Source organism: Ictalurus punctatus, chromosome 25 (assembly GCF_001660625.3).
Source record: "Ictalurus punctatus breed USDA103 chromosome 25, Coco_2.0, whole genome shotgun sequence".
NCBI classification, from domain to species: Eukaryota; Metazoa; Chordata; class Actinopteri; order Siluriformes; family Ictaluridae; genus Ictalurus; species Ictalurus punctatus.
Genome location: NC_030440.2, coordinates 5,639,315 through 5,653,077, shown reverse-complemented (window position 1 = coordinate 5,653,077; position 13,763 = coordinate 5,639,315). Strand labels below are relative to the sequence as shown.

The 13,763-nt window shown below is 38.1% G+C and overlaps 1 protein-coding gene across 5 annotated transcripts in view; it reads left to right on the top strand.

The window, feature by feature from the left end:
• Window positions 1-13,763, top strand: part of LOC108258041 (1-phosphatidylinositol 4,5-bisphosphate phosphodiesterase beta-4) — a 75,229-nt gene that overhangs the window by 39,723 nt on the left and 21,743 nt on the right. For 2 of the 5 annotated variants that reach the window (XM_017456288.3, XM_017456292.3), the window contains exons 14-27: window positions 78-288; window positions 1,528-1,621; window positions 1,946-2,025; window positions 2,207-2,291; window positions 2,824-2,914; window positions 3,144-3,233; window positions 4,083-4,186; window positions 4,278-4,370; window positions 5,434-5,584; window positions 5,720-5,804; window positions 6,242-6,366; window positions 8,743-8,794; window positions 10,085-10,187; window positions 10,397-10,561. In XM_017456288.3, the coding sequence (XP_017311777.1) occupies window positions 78-288; window positions 1,528-1,621; window positions 1,946-2,025; window positions 2,207-2,291; window positions 2,824-2,914; window positions 3,144-3,233; window positions 4,083-4,186; window positions 4,278-4,370; window positions 5,434-5,584; window positions 5,720-5,804; window positions 6,242-6,366; window positions 8,743-8,794; window positions 10,085-10,187; window positions 10,397-10,561 (1,529 nt within the window). Of the gene's footprint in view, window positions 1-77; window positions 289-1,527; window positions 1,622-1,945; window positions 2,026-2,206; window positions 2,355-2,823; window positions 2,915-3,143; window positions 3,234-4,082; window positions 4,187-4,277; window positions 4,371-5,433; window positions 5,585-5,719; window positions 5,805-6,241; window positions 6,367-8,742; window positions 8,795-10,084; window positions 10,188-10,396; window positions 10,562-13,763 lie in introns of all 5 variants that reach the window. The other 3 variants (XM_017456286.3, XM_017456289.3, XM_017456287.3) reach the window with 2 other exon arrangements.

Genomic DNA, 13,763 nt, shown 5'->3' with positions numbered 1-13,763 from the left:
AATGCAGATATATGAAGGAATTATGCATTCCCCTACCATCCCCCAAACCCCACCCCTCAAATGCCTCCCCACTCCAGGCCTTATGTCCAGCGATGGTTTCTGCCGGTACTTGATGTCGGATGAGAACGCTCCTGTGTTTTTGGACCGCCTGGACCTGTGTCAGGACATGGACCAGCCACTAGCACACTACTTAATCAGCTCCTCACACAACACGTACCTGACAGGCAGACAGTTTGGGGGCAAATCGTCAGTGGAAATGTACCGACAGGTGCTGCTTTCTGGATGCAGGTAAACACCAGTGTGTTCATACAGATATCAATATTTCACTTTCATCTAACAATTTACATAACCATTTTTATCACTATTTAATTATATTACATTGTATTGTATTGAATACTACTCTATTATCTGCCTTATGCAACCATTTAATTACAGCAATTTCATTCAAATTCATCATTTCTAGCACTCAGGTCACAATAAATTGTTTATCATCTAAGATAAAAACTGAAGCTATTAAGAATTAGCTATTAAGATGATTAGAAAACTGTTAGTTACTTAGTTATGAATTTACAGATGCTACATGCCAGATTTCTTTATGTTAGCTACTCATGTACAGTTTGTTAATCATGATCGCAATATGTGCCTTTGCAATACCGATATCACAGAAGACTAACAATATGCAAATGAGCACTTTAACAAACCAGTTTGTCCAATGCACCCAGATCATTAACTACTGTATGAGATTATGAGATGTAGTGGACGCTCTGGTTTTCTTTTATATATATATATATACACACACACACACACACACACACACACACACACACAAGGAATATCACAATTACAGTGTGTAGCAATATAATTAACTTGTCCTTTTTGTGCCAATGGCTTAACTATAACTATGCAAGTGAGAAAATGTGACAAACGAAACTGTACAGTCTTAGAAAAAGAGAACTTCAAGGGCTTCATTGTGTGTTAAAAGATCATAGCCTACACTGGATCTACTTCAGAACCCTTTCTGATTGGGAAACTGTTGTAGGGTTCTATAAGGAACCTTTAAGGGATAGCCCAATGGGACAACTGAAGAATCTTTAAAGACTCCGAATTGAATTATTTATTTTTTTGTAAGGCCACTTTAAACATATTAGATTGTTTGTGGAGTCTGAATCATGTACTTTTGATTCATTTGCTGTTTAGTTGGACCGCACATACAGTCCTGAGCTGGTAGTAAGATGAGACATTTTGAAAGAAAATGTTCACTACCATGGCAGCTTCCTTTCCTTTCACATGATACTCAGTGGTAGTAACAACATTGTGAAGTGTCCATGGTAACAATGGGTGCATGTAGGTTATTGACACCTGGCGTAATTGTGTTTGTGGAATCTTACTATGGAATCATAAGCCTAGGGTGAAGCAGTGTACTCTGTGTTAGTTTTTGTCATCCATATTTAATATTTGTGTGTGTGTGTGTGTGTGTGTGTGTGTGTGTGTGTGTGTGTGTGTGTGTGTGTGTGTGTGTGTGCTCAGGTGTGTGGAGTTAGACTGCTGGGATGGAAAAGGAGAGGATCAAGAACCCATTATTACCCACGGGAAGGCCATGTGTACTGACATTCTCTTCAAAGTGAGAACACGCCACACTCACATCTCAAGATTTAAACAACGCAGGACGTAACTACTTTTTAGCAGTAATTATTCATATAGTAAGAAAATGACATAATTATTCATTATTTAGCTTTAGCTAAATAAAGTACCTGAACAGGGCTGATATACAAGGCATATATAGCTGCAATTATTAAGGTATGACGCTGTTCAGCATCAGATTTATTACTGTTTACTACAAATAAAGTGCCTCAGGGTGTGGGTTAATTGTATTCCGCTTGAATAAATAAAGGATAATAAATGCATAGGGTAATTCATCTTCAGCTTGCCTTTGTACTATTTACAGGATGTAATTCAGGCTATTAAAGAGACAGCTTTTGTGACATCGGACTACCCCGTTATTCTTTCATTTGAAAACCATTGCAGGTAAGTTTAGCCCAGTGATTTCAGCCAAATAAACTTTTTCTTTTTCCACCCAAGTTTTCTATCATTTTTAGGGATATTATATAAGCTAAGTATAGTTTTGACATGGTGCTTTTTTCCCCCTGAGATTTGTGTTTAATTGAATGTTCTGTCATGTGTTCAATGCCATGTTGTGATGTTTCAGTAAAACTCAGCAGTATAAGATGGCAAAGTACTGTGAGGATATCTTCGGAGACCTGTTACTCAAACAGCCACTGGAGGGCTTCCCAGTACGTGATCTTCTGAATCATCACTCACACACGATCTATCAAAGACCTAGAGTGTGTGCCATGGTACATTTATAGAACATTTATTAGGGCTCTTCATTGGAGGTATAATCATGTAATCATAGCAAGACTTTGCTAATGATGACAAAAAAAAAAAGTAGTTTGCATTCTTACCTCATTTCTTTTTGATGTAAATTTTCTTTATATATATATATATATATATATATATATATATATATATATATATATATATATATATATATATATATATATTTTATTTTTATTTTTTTTTTTGCATTATATTATTTCACAAATGTAAAATGCTGTAATTGTCATATGAAAATCCTGATCCTGTAGACTTTCAGTTTTCTGCAGAGAGCGTTCCACCCCATTACAAGATTGCATTGAATATTGGGTCACTTGCTGGAAAATGTGGATCTTTTTTTATTTATTGAGTTTGTCAGGATGTGTTAAAGAATTATCACTACAATATAAATGTCTACAATATAAATGCCTTTCTGTTCTTCCTTTATAGATCGAGGCTGGGCGTGCCCTACCTTCTCCAAACGACCTCAAGAGAAAAATTCTCATAAAAAACAAACGCTTAAAGCCAGAAGTGGAACAGAGTACGTACCAGTGTGTTTTTCAACTTGTATTTTGACATTGTTAAAAAAAAAAAATTTTAAACTGTGGTAGAAGGTTCTTATCCTTCTCCATGTCCACTTGGACACATTTGCATCACTTCAAGATGTCTGTAGTGAAACAACTCCCACGTTTTGTATCTTTTCATATGTTTATGCCGACGGTATTGCCAACAGCCAAAAAAATTGACATGTGTGTGTATGTGTGAAACAGAGCAACTGGAGTCATTTAAAAGACACATGGAGGCAGGAGAGATGAGTGTACAGGCGGGAGAGGATGAAAATGAAGAAGACATAGAGAACGGTCAGCTACTGCACAATACAGCAGCCAATTACTCTATAAATCAGACACCGCAGTCTGACTTTGCATTGTAATTCATAAATACCCACACTTCACCTTTTTATTTTTATTTTTATCATTTTTAACTGTATAGTAATGCATTATGCAAAGAATATATATATATATATATATATATATATATATATATATATATATATATATATATATATATATATAATATAAAATAATCCATGGAGAGTGGAGTGATGTGGAATCATGAAGCAGAGTTGTATAGCATGCCCAAAATATTTTATTCCACTTGTACCACATAAAACTTTGTATCTGGTTGTTATATAAAATTTTATGACATGTCAGATAAACAGGTTTGTGTTATCACTTTAGTTATAGCAGTTATAAACAGTTGTTTCATCACCGGCTTCACTTTTTTCAATCTTTTGAACTCAAGACCCTCCGTCCTAACGACTTTCCTGTGTGGGGAAAACTTAAAACAGTTACAGGTTTACCTCTGACTGTTACAAAACACTGACACTGGAGACTCCTTCCATAAATATTAAACATCTCACACAAAAAATCTTAGCTCTATCAATGATTACACAGTTTTGTTATTCCATTTATATGAAGCATCTACAATACCCGTGCAAACTGTTACTATAGAAACAATAACATTAGAAGGAGCAGATTGATATAGAGCTGTGTTTGGAATTACAGTCAGAGCTGCTGTTACAGAAAAACACCTTCTGACCAATAAGAATTGAGAATTCAACAGTGCTGTAGTATAATACCATTCACTGTGGAAATATTCAACCGTACACTTAACAGTCAGTCAATACAGATTGTTCACTTTCTCAACAGCAGACAGTAAAGACATCAATGCGGAGACAAAAACTCGCAACAACATCTCCTCAGAAGAGCCCAGTGAACACAACACGCATGAAAACAGTGTCAAGAAGGACAAGGTGCGTTTGTTTTTGGACATCCTTACCTAAGCACCTGCTGCAGGTGAAGATTATTTGAATCCTGTCTTTCCTCTTAACGGTCTTCCCTCAGATTCCTGATGACGAGACCACAGAGGCTTCAGAGGCAACAGAAGCAGATGCAACTGATGTGTCAGAGGCTTCAGATCTTGATAACAAGAAGAAGGTTGAATATTTTAGCCTTTTCACTGCTGTTTATAGAGGAAAATACAGTCCCCTCCGAAACTATTGGAACAGCAAGGCCAATTCATTTGTTTTTGCTGTAGACATTTGGACTTGAAATTCAAAAGATGAATATGAGAAGAGAGTTTAGAAGTTCAGCTTTTATTTCTTGATATTTATATGTAGATTTGTTAAATGACATAGAACATAGCACATTTTGTATCAGACCACAACAATTTGAAGGTGAGCAAAAATATTGTTTCTTGTTACTCAGGTGTGTCCTGTTAGATTGATTGTTTAAACCATAAATAGCTCAGAACATCTACTCTTTGTTTTAGCCTTCGGTTTCACCCGTGAAGACTGCATTTGTTGTTTAAAAGGATAAGTTATGAAGATCAGAGAGCTGTCTAGGGCGAAAAGCAAGCCATTTTGAAGCTGAGAAAAGAGTGAAAATCAATCAGAGGCATTTCACAAGCACTGGGCATAACCAATGTGACAATTTGGAATGTCCTGGGAAAGAAAGAAATCATTGGTGTACTGAGCAACAGACACCGCATGGGTCGGCCAAGGAAAACAACAGCTGAAGACAGAAACATTGTGAGACCTGTGAAGAAAAATCCCAAAATAACAGTCAGTGACATTACCACCAACCTCCACAGGGCAGGGGTGAAGGCATCACAGTCCCCCGTTCAGAAAAATAGAGGCCATACCACAAGACGCAAACCACTCATCAGCAGTAAGAAACGGAAAGCCAGATTGGAATTCGCAAAGAAATCCTGAGACGAGCCACAGTTTTGAGTCTATGCTTTTGCTTGCCTAAAAATTAGGTGGTCTGATACAAAAGGTTTTATGTTTTATGTTGTTTAACACATCTGGATGTACATGCCATGAAATAAAAGCTGAAATCCTAAAGTCTCATCTCATTTGGTTCCTTTAACCTACTACTGTGTTGTACTGGTTTCTGGACAATTGGTGGAAACTTCTGTGCTCGGATTGTCTTCTGCTTCAAAGTCACTTTGGTTAAAAACATCTGCTAAACAAATAAATATAAATGTGTTTTGCCTCAGGGTGCAGATACGGCAGAGGATGCAGATGCTGAGCAGCAGCTAATTGCCTCGTATAAGTATGAAGGAGCCACAACCAACATCCACCCTTATCTTTCTGCCATGGTGAACTACGCCCAGCCGGTCAAGTTTCAGAGCTTTGAGATCGCAGAGGGTAAAAATGAACACCTAGTGCCAAAAAGACTTGTTGTTTAGTTTGTTTTAATGATTGTGGTCATATTAGTAGATTACATTTTTACTGGGGATAGCTCATCGCATTTTAAAATTCTCTTCTGTTGGCTTTTTTCAGAGAAAAATATCCATCACAACATGTCGTCCTTTAATGAGTCTGTTGGTCTCGGCTACCTAAAAACCAATGCCATTGAGTTCGTGAAGTATCCTTTTGCTTCGAAAAGTATGATTTCTACAAAGGACATGGATGCTAATTCTACCTCATTTACACACTAAGAAGTATTCCAAAACAGACTCATTCCAAAACGTTTGAATTTGATTACAATGCAATCCTTCATTTTTATTAACTGCTAGAAAATAAAGACGAACGCTGTAGACAGCAAAATAATGAAATCCGTTTGATCAGTGTACCGTTAATTCTTTATAGTAAGACCATTTTAGTTCTTCTCTGGCCAAGCAAGTCAAATAGACTATTTACTCTCACATTTAAACCCATAAGGCCTCTCTTGTTCTTCTCTAGCTGCCAATCTCTCCATTGGGAATACTGCTCAGACCCCTGTTGTTCTGGATTATAAATAACTCTTCTGGCCATTTGCATGCACCTCCCTATGTGCCTTTTTCCTCATCGGCCAATGTACAGCTACAACAAGCGACAGATGAGCCGGATCTACCCCAAAGGAGGCCGTGTGGACTCCAGTAATTACATGCCTCAGATCTTTTGGAACGCTGGGTGCCAGATGGTGTCTCTGAACTTTCAGACTCCAGGTACGGCTCTGCCCCGGGGCACTGCCACAGCACCCCCACCACTGACTGAGCAAGAACATATCACATACTGTTATAGAACATGGCCAACGAATGTGCATGTTTCATCTAGATATACAAATAGACAAAAAAGCATGAGAGACGAAATGCAGTGTGTCTTGTAAAGAGCTTCAGATAGGACATGTTCTGAATATATTTATTTATATTATCTCGGAATATCAGTAGATTTATTGTTTCAGCTGCATTATTTATACATAAAGAAATGCATAAAGAAAGTAAACAAAGGCATTGCCAGTCCAGCCTAAGGCATTATACCTCACTATACGCATTTACATTTTCATCTGTGTACACTTTGTACATCTGGAGGTTTTACAATCATCTCTAGAATTATTAACACCATGAGGAACATGGGCTATGAAAAAATGCCTGTGGTTTATTAGTTTAATCTCTCACTGAGCATATGACAGACATTTAACATTTAATTGAAGTTAATTTATTCTAAGAAAATAATTGTCAAAAATATATTTTTAACAAACTCATATTCTTTTTTTTTCTTTTTTTTACCCTTAAGTGGTCATCCATCGGCTATAAATATAAGGTGACAGAGACCACTTTTCCTTTGTCATTATAGAGAAGATCAGACAATCCTCAAATGAAGTCAGAAGTGTATTGACCTTCAGACAACAGCTACAAAAGAGCTACATTCATGTACATACCAATATCCACTGTTTGGACTATTAATAAGCATCTATAAAAAATAAAAATAAATTAAAATTTGCCATCTTGGTGTCACTAACTCTTCAAATCTACAAATAGACATATCCATTCCAATAAACTATTTGGACTGCATGCCAGAAGGAAGCTTCTTCTTTCATCCAACCACAAATGTAGACACCTGGAGTTTTCTCGACACTGCTGGAACTTTGACTGGTACCAGGTTCTATAATCAGATGAGACAAAAAAAAAAAAGACTAGAGCTTTTTGACAGCAAACATTTGGGTGTGTTTGGCATAAAATATGGATGGTTATACAGACAATATCCTGACCCCCATTGTTAAGTATGGTGGACGTATCTGTGGGGCTGTTTTCCTCCAAAGGCCCTGGGAACCATGTTAGCATACATGGACTTCATGGACTCCATAAAGTACCAGGAGATTTTAAATGCAAATCTCTGCCTCTGACAAGAAGGTACACTTGGGTCATAGTTGGAGCTTTCCTGCAGGATAGTGATTCAGAAATGTCCAAATCCACTCAAAAAGATTTGAACATGGCCATTCCAGATTACTGACCTAAACCATGTTGAAAATCTGTGAACTGACATGACGAGGAGCGTTCACAAGAGAGGACTCCCGAGAAATTCTTTATTGAGTGGTGGTTTCTGATTTCTTGCTCTGTATTGTCCAGTCTCGTCGGGCATTGTAGGAGACGACTCATCGCTGTTATATTGACAAATGAAGATTACACAAAATTCAAGGTTAAGTAACTGCATTTTTTTTTCGTAATTTTTTTATTCCTTAACTTTCCTAAGGGTGCCAATAGTTCTGGAGCTGACATGTGGAATTCATTTTCCAAAATTCTGCAACACCAGCAACTGCACAAACTAAGCATACGTGATGCATCCATCTATATGTATAATTAACATCTAACAATATTAATGGAAAGACGATGCAACTGTAGTGGTTTAAATGTGCCAAGAGAGGCTGAATAAACACACAGCAAGCCATAACATGCCAAAAGACTCCATACATGAGGGAGCATGTTGTTTTAGCAGATGCCCTGTGGAAGGACATATGGCTCCTGTGAAGCTGCCGAATGCTGAACTGACAGAGAAGGAAAGCATGAAAGAGGCGCCAAGAGAGAACGACTAGGAAGAAGATTAATCTCTGGTTAATCCACGGAGAGCAGGCGGCGCCTGTGGAAACTAAGTGCAATAGTATTTCTTGGATCTGAGAAGACAGATTTTCCAAACACATCGTTCAACGGAGGATACCATGCGGTTTTGTGATTCATGCAGTCAGAGTGATGCTACCTTAATGATTGTATGCTACGTTCAGATGCACAGATGGTAATTTAGTAAACACAGTACAGCTTTTCTACTCTGGATGCTTTATTGGAAGATATTCCCAAAAACTGTCAAGTGAAGTCATATTTTACATCTCGTAAATCTTCCTGCTTGGCATATCATTTCTAAATAGGAAACACCACTCAAATGCAGCATGACTTGCAAAAAATATAATGAAAGATGGTGCTTAATGAGGTCTTATAACCATCCCAGGCTACACTGCAATTGAATACTAGTACTAGGACATTTGTTTTAGCAGAACTAAGAGTGGGATGAGAAAGCTTATTATGCCTTTTTTCATTTCTGTGTATCTGCAGATTTGGCTATGCAGCTGAACCAGGGGAAGTTTGAGTACAACGGTGCATGTGGGTGAGTGTAGCGCCCTCGTCCTGGCACATTCATCAATTAAAGAGTGTCACATCCCATTAGCTGTAGCCAAGGGCGGACCACATCCACAATCCGCATTAGCACAAATGAGTACTTGCTAAATGTCGGGCCTCACACACACACCCGTCCATTCGCTGCACAGAGATCTTCCATCGAGAGTGGCTGCCTGGGGGAACAACACTCTCTCAGGATTACAGCCCACTGTGTGTCAGAGTTACACACTGTTCTGCCAGGCCTAATTTTCCTCTGCACTGCAGAAATGTTGAAGAGCGCCCATCGTTAGGAACAGGGGTGCTGTCGACATGATTGTTTTGTGTGTGCGCAAGTGTGTTCTTGTGTTTGATGATTCATGGGGTTTATAATGGGAAAATCTCCAGTCATTAATCTTCTCCCAAACAATTAATCTGACAAATAATTACCACCTGCCTTAAATGGTTGTTCAGCCTGTCATCCTTGTAAACATGGTAGCTTTGATTTTTACTCTATATTCATTAGTAAAATGCTTCAACAGAATAATAATGGTCTATATCAGGGGGTTTTCGAATCTTAGGCACCATTTCCACTGTAAACAATTTCCAAGGACCCCAGATTTGTATGAATGCAATCCGAGTCAAATACAATGGGGCATGCTGTTAAAGGAAAATAATCAGCGAGATGCTACTATAGAAAGCATATTAGAAGAGCATATTAATTACCTACCGTTTGAGCTGTGCTGTTATAGAAAATGAATCAACAACATTCAACAGCACTGTGATATAATTAGTATTAGTCCCTTTAGGAAACCATGTATAATAATCATATTTGAGCTATAAGAGCTTTTTATAATTGATCTTTCCACCCACAGAAGTCATACATGTTATACAGTGTTGTAATGTACACTCACTGAGCACTTTATTAGGAATACTATACTAATACTGGGCAGTGGTCTAAAAACTGAATATATTGATATATAAAATGTGATGGCAACACCATAATATAATTAGAATTTTATTATAATTTATTTCCACACCCTCTGACTATTTCACAGACCCCATTTGAAGAACCATGGGTCCACATTATTTAAAAAGGTGTCAAATGACTGGGAATAGTTTTTCACTTAATATGACTGTGACTGATAAAGGTTAAATGGCTTAAAGTGTAGTAAGAAAACCTAGAAAGCCATCTTTTTAGCTAGAGCTGGTGCATGTGTGTGTGTGTGTGTGTGTGTGTGTGTGTGTGGGCTGTAGCAGTAGAGAAAGGTGAGTTTCTGCTTTGTGTGCATATGTCATGCAGGTTCCTGTTGAAGCCAGATTTCATGCGGCGCTCTGACAGGATGTTTGACCCGTTCTCTGAGACACCAGTGGACGGTGTCATCGCTGCTACCTGCAGTGTTCAGGTGAGACTTTCTGGCCTATAGAGGGCACTGTATACCTCCAGTAAACGCTTACAGCCACTAAGCAATACTGATTGTCTGCTACTTGAGCTATTTACATGTATTTGTTTATATTTATCATTCATAACTGTTCTTGGATCCGATTTTAGATCTTTTATTGGCATTCCTGATTCTGTTGACTGTTATGTATATTGTATATCTGCCTGTGTCAGGTGTTCTCAGGTCAGTTTTTATCTGATAAGAAGATCGGCACGTATGTCGAAGTGGATATGTACGGCCTTCCCACCGACACCATCCGCAAAGAGTTTCGCACCCGCATGGTGATGAACAACGGCCTGAACCCAGCCTACAACGAAGAGCCTTTCGTTTTCAGAAAGGTAGGTGACCACTCGCTCACAGACGTGAAGCAGGGAGACAAACATAGCAATATGTAATTATACCGAAATTCAATTAGCGTTACATAATCTAATTACGCATCTCTTTTATCTGTGTATAATGGGTTGGAGCGTGATCACACACACATGCCCTCTTAATAGCTGTATTTACAACTGAGATGTTGTAAAATATCACACTGCAGCATTTTTGGCAGTGTATGTGACAGACCTCTGGCAGTATAATGATTCTGATGATACATTATGCTTCATGGTGTGTGTATTTTCAAACAACAGCACACAAAATGAACTGCTGCTGCCTCATCAGCTTCCATGCTTTCCTGTAGAGCTCTACAGTACTACTATAGCGTTTAATGTACAACCACTTTCAAATTAATCTTAATTATTAACATGTGCTCTTCAGGAGCAAGCGAGATTTATTTTGAATTGCACGTCTGGGGTTTTTTTTTTGTGTGTTTGTTTGTTTAAACTTCATGTTGATTTTCACTTTGGTTTATGGTTTCCTACATTTCGCTACTGACTACCTACTGATAGTGGCACCAGTGGGAATTAACCCTCCCACCACCTAAAGAGCCCAGCTCTCTCACCTCCTCATCTGTACACGCTGCTCATACAGACTCCAAAGCTCCAACTTTTATGCTGAATCTGATAATATTGTTCTGTAAGATACGGGCGCTCCTAAGCTGAAATACTGAAATAACATTTCTCTTTTGCTAGATCAATGACAATTAAAGTTCTCACCTTTTCATATATGGCTACCCCAAAATTTAAAAACATTCCACCGCCACAATTCCCCCCCCACCCACCTCTACATTTATAACCTAATCTACTTATGGCAAATCAGTGACAAATTGCTATGCCTCTGCCACTGGGTTGTCTGTGAGTCCATCTGAGATTCTCATTAGCATGATGCCTAAGAACGATTGGTTGAATACATGTAGGATTTATATGTAATTATCATCGTTGTAACGAGCAGGAGAGCTGGTTAGACTTTGGAATTGACCCAAACAGGGTCACAGCAAGGTCAAATGTCTGACAGTTGTCCTTTAATAGCTTCTTTCCTGTTTGAAGTATGTATGTATGTATGTATGTAAGTTGTTTCAGGCATAAAATTAGTAACTAGGAGGACTAGACTTTTTGCCATCGACACTAGAGATGCACCGATATATCGGTATCGGCCAATCAAGGCAATTGTTCACATTATTGGTTATAGGCCGATAGTTTAAAAACATCCAATTATATCCTGTTACTCAAAAGAGGGCGGGAAAACAGATGGATTTCGTGCTGTGTGTAAAGATGATGTCTCTTGTGTGGACTGACGACAAAACTGCAGTTTGTAAACTCTGTAATCTCTGCACTGATAAAATTTTACAGCAGCAGTGAAGCGCGAGTTTCGGCGTCAAGTCTATATATATCTAATTTATTTTTTTTTGTCACGCTGCTTGAGCTGCTCGCACTGAATTAAAGCGCCGGTACACTGTTGAAAGATTTAAATGAAGATGAATTGACAAAAAAGTAGTATATATTGCACAGAAAAATATATTTATAAAATTGTAGATTTCTTATCCAGTTAATGTTAACATATAAAAAGTTTATATTATATATTATCAGTTTGATGTTCTGTGATGAAGTAGAAATGCTTGTGTTTGTGGTGAGTGAATGTGAGACTAACAGGAGGTTTTTTAGAATTCAGTCAATGTTAATATGAATTACTAACATTCAATAAGTTAAGAAATCTTCAGAATTTAGTTCATGCGTTAATATTAATTAGAGTAATGTGTTTTCTGATTATGAGATCAGTTACTGTGAAACAACTTGTTGAAATGGAGAGAATAAAGATTTTATTTGCATTTCCTTCAGAAATGTGGAATTAATTATTATTAATTTAAAAGAAGGTATAAAACTCAGAACTATCGGTATCGGTTATCGGTATCGGTTGATATCACTCTGATTAATCGGTGATCAGTGTCGGCTGAGAAATTTAGTATCGGTGCATCTCTAGTTGACAGCATTGGTTTTGAATTTTGTGAGTTTAAATACTAGTACTGTCGAGCTGCCACTCCCCTGGTGGCACTGGGTTACAGCCTGTGCCGGTCCCAAGCCTGGATAAAATGGTAGGGTTGCATCAGGAAGGGCATCCGGCGTAAAACCTGTGTCAAATCATATATGCGGACCAATGATCCACTGTGGCGACCCCAAACGGGAGCATCTGAAACAACAACAACTGGCAAGCTGCCACTGCTGGGCTCCTGAGCAAGGCCCTTAACCCTCAACTCAGTTGTTTTAAAAACACTGAGAAATGTAAGTCCCTCTGGATAAGGAAGAGTGTCTGCCAAATGCCATAAATGTAGGTAAAATTCACTTGCAATATTTAAACACAGGTCTATTGTCTCTTCACTAGACTGATCATTGGTGCGGTAGTCACATTAATTGAGACAGTTCTGTTGGCCTGTTACGAATGACTACTTCTTAGGTCTTGTTAGAATTTTGAAACCTTTGTCTGCTGTCATAAGTGCAGTGTTATAAGCACTTTTCTCTGTTTTGATGATGTGACAGCGCTGGATCAGCACAGATATTTTTGATCTGATTAAAAATATAATTGATTGCACTCATGTATGTTTCATTATGGCATGCGACTATCCAAAAACATGATTCAATTTTGGAGAATAGCACACTTACCTAGCAAGAATTTAGACATTTTAAAAAGTTTTTAAAGTGCATCACATCCCATTAGCTGTAGCCAAGAGCAGACTACATCCACAATCCGCATTAGCACAAATGAGCACTTGCTAAATGTCTGGCGTCACACACACCCGCCCATCCGCTGCACGGAGATCCTACATCTTCAGTGGCTGCCTGGGGGAACAACGCTGTCTCAGGATTACAGCCCACTGTGTGTCAGAGTTACACACTGTTCAAACTGAACTGATGACTGGTTTGTTTCACTATAGCATGTGGCTCTCCACAAACATGACCAAATTCTGGGAAAAGCCAACTTGGATAGCAAGGATTTTTGTTTGTCTCATTTTCCACTGTGATTTTCAGACAGATAGACAAGGCAAGGTCTGAAAAAATAAATAAAAGCATTTCCATGTTCATTTTGTAAAATGTATTTTTATTTTCTGAAAGTAGATCTGTCAAAGTATATTATCAGCAGGAAAAATAATTTGGTCAAAATGAGATTTTT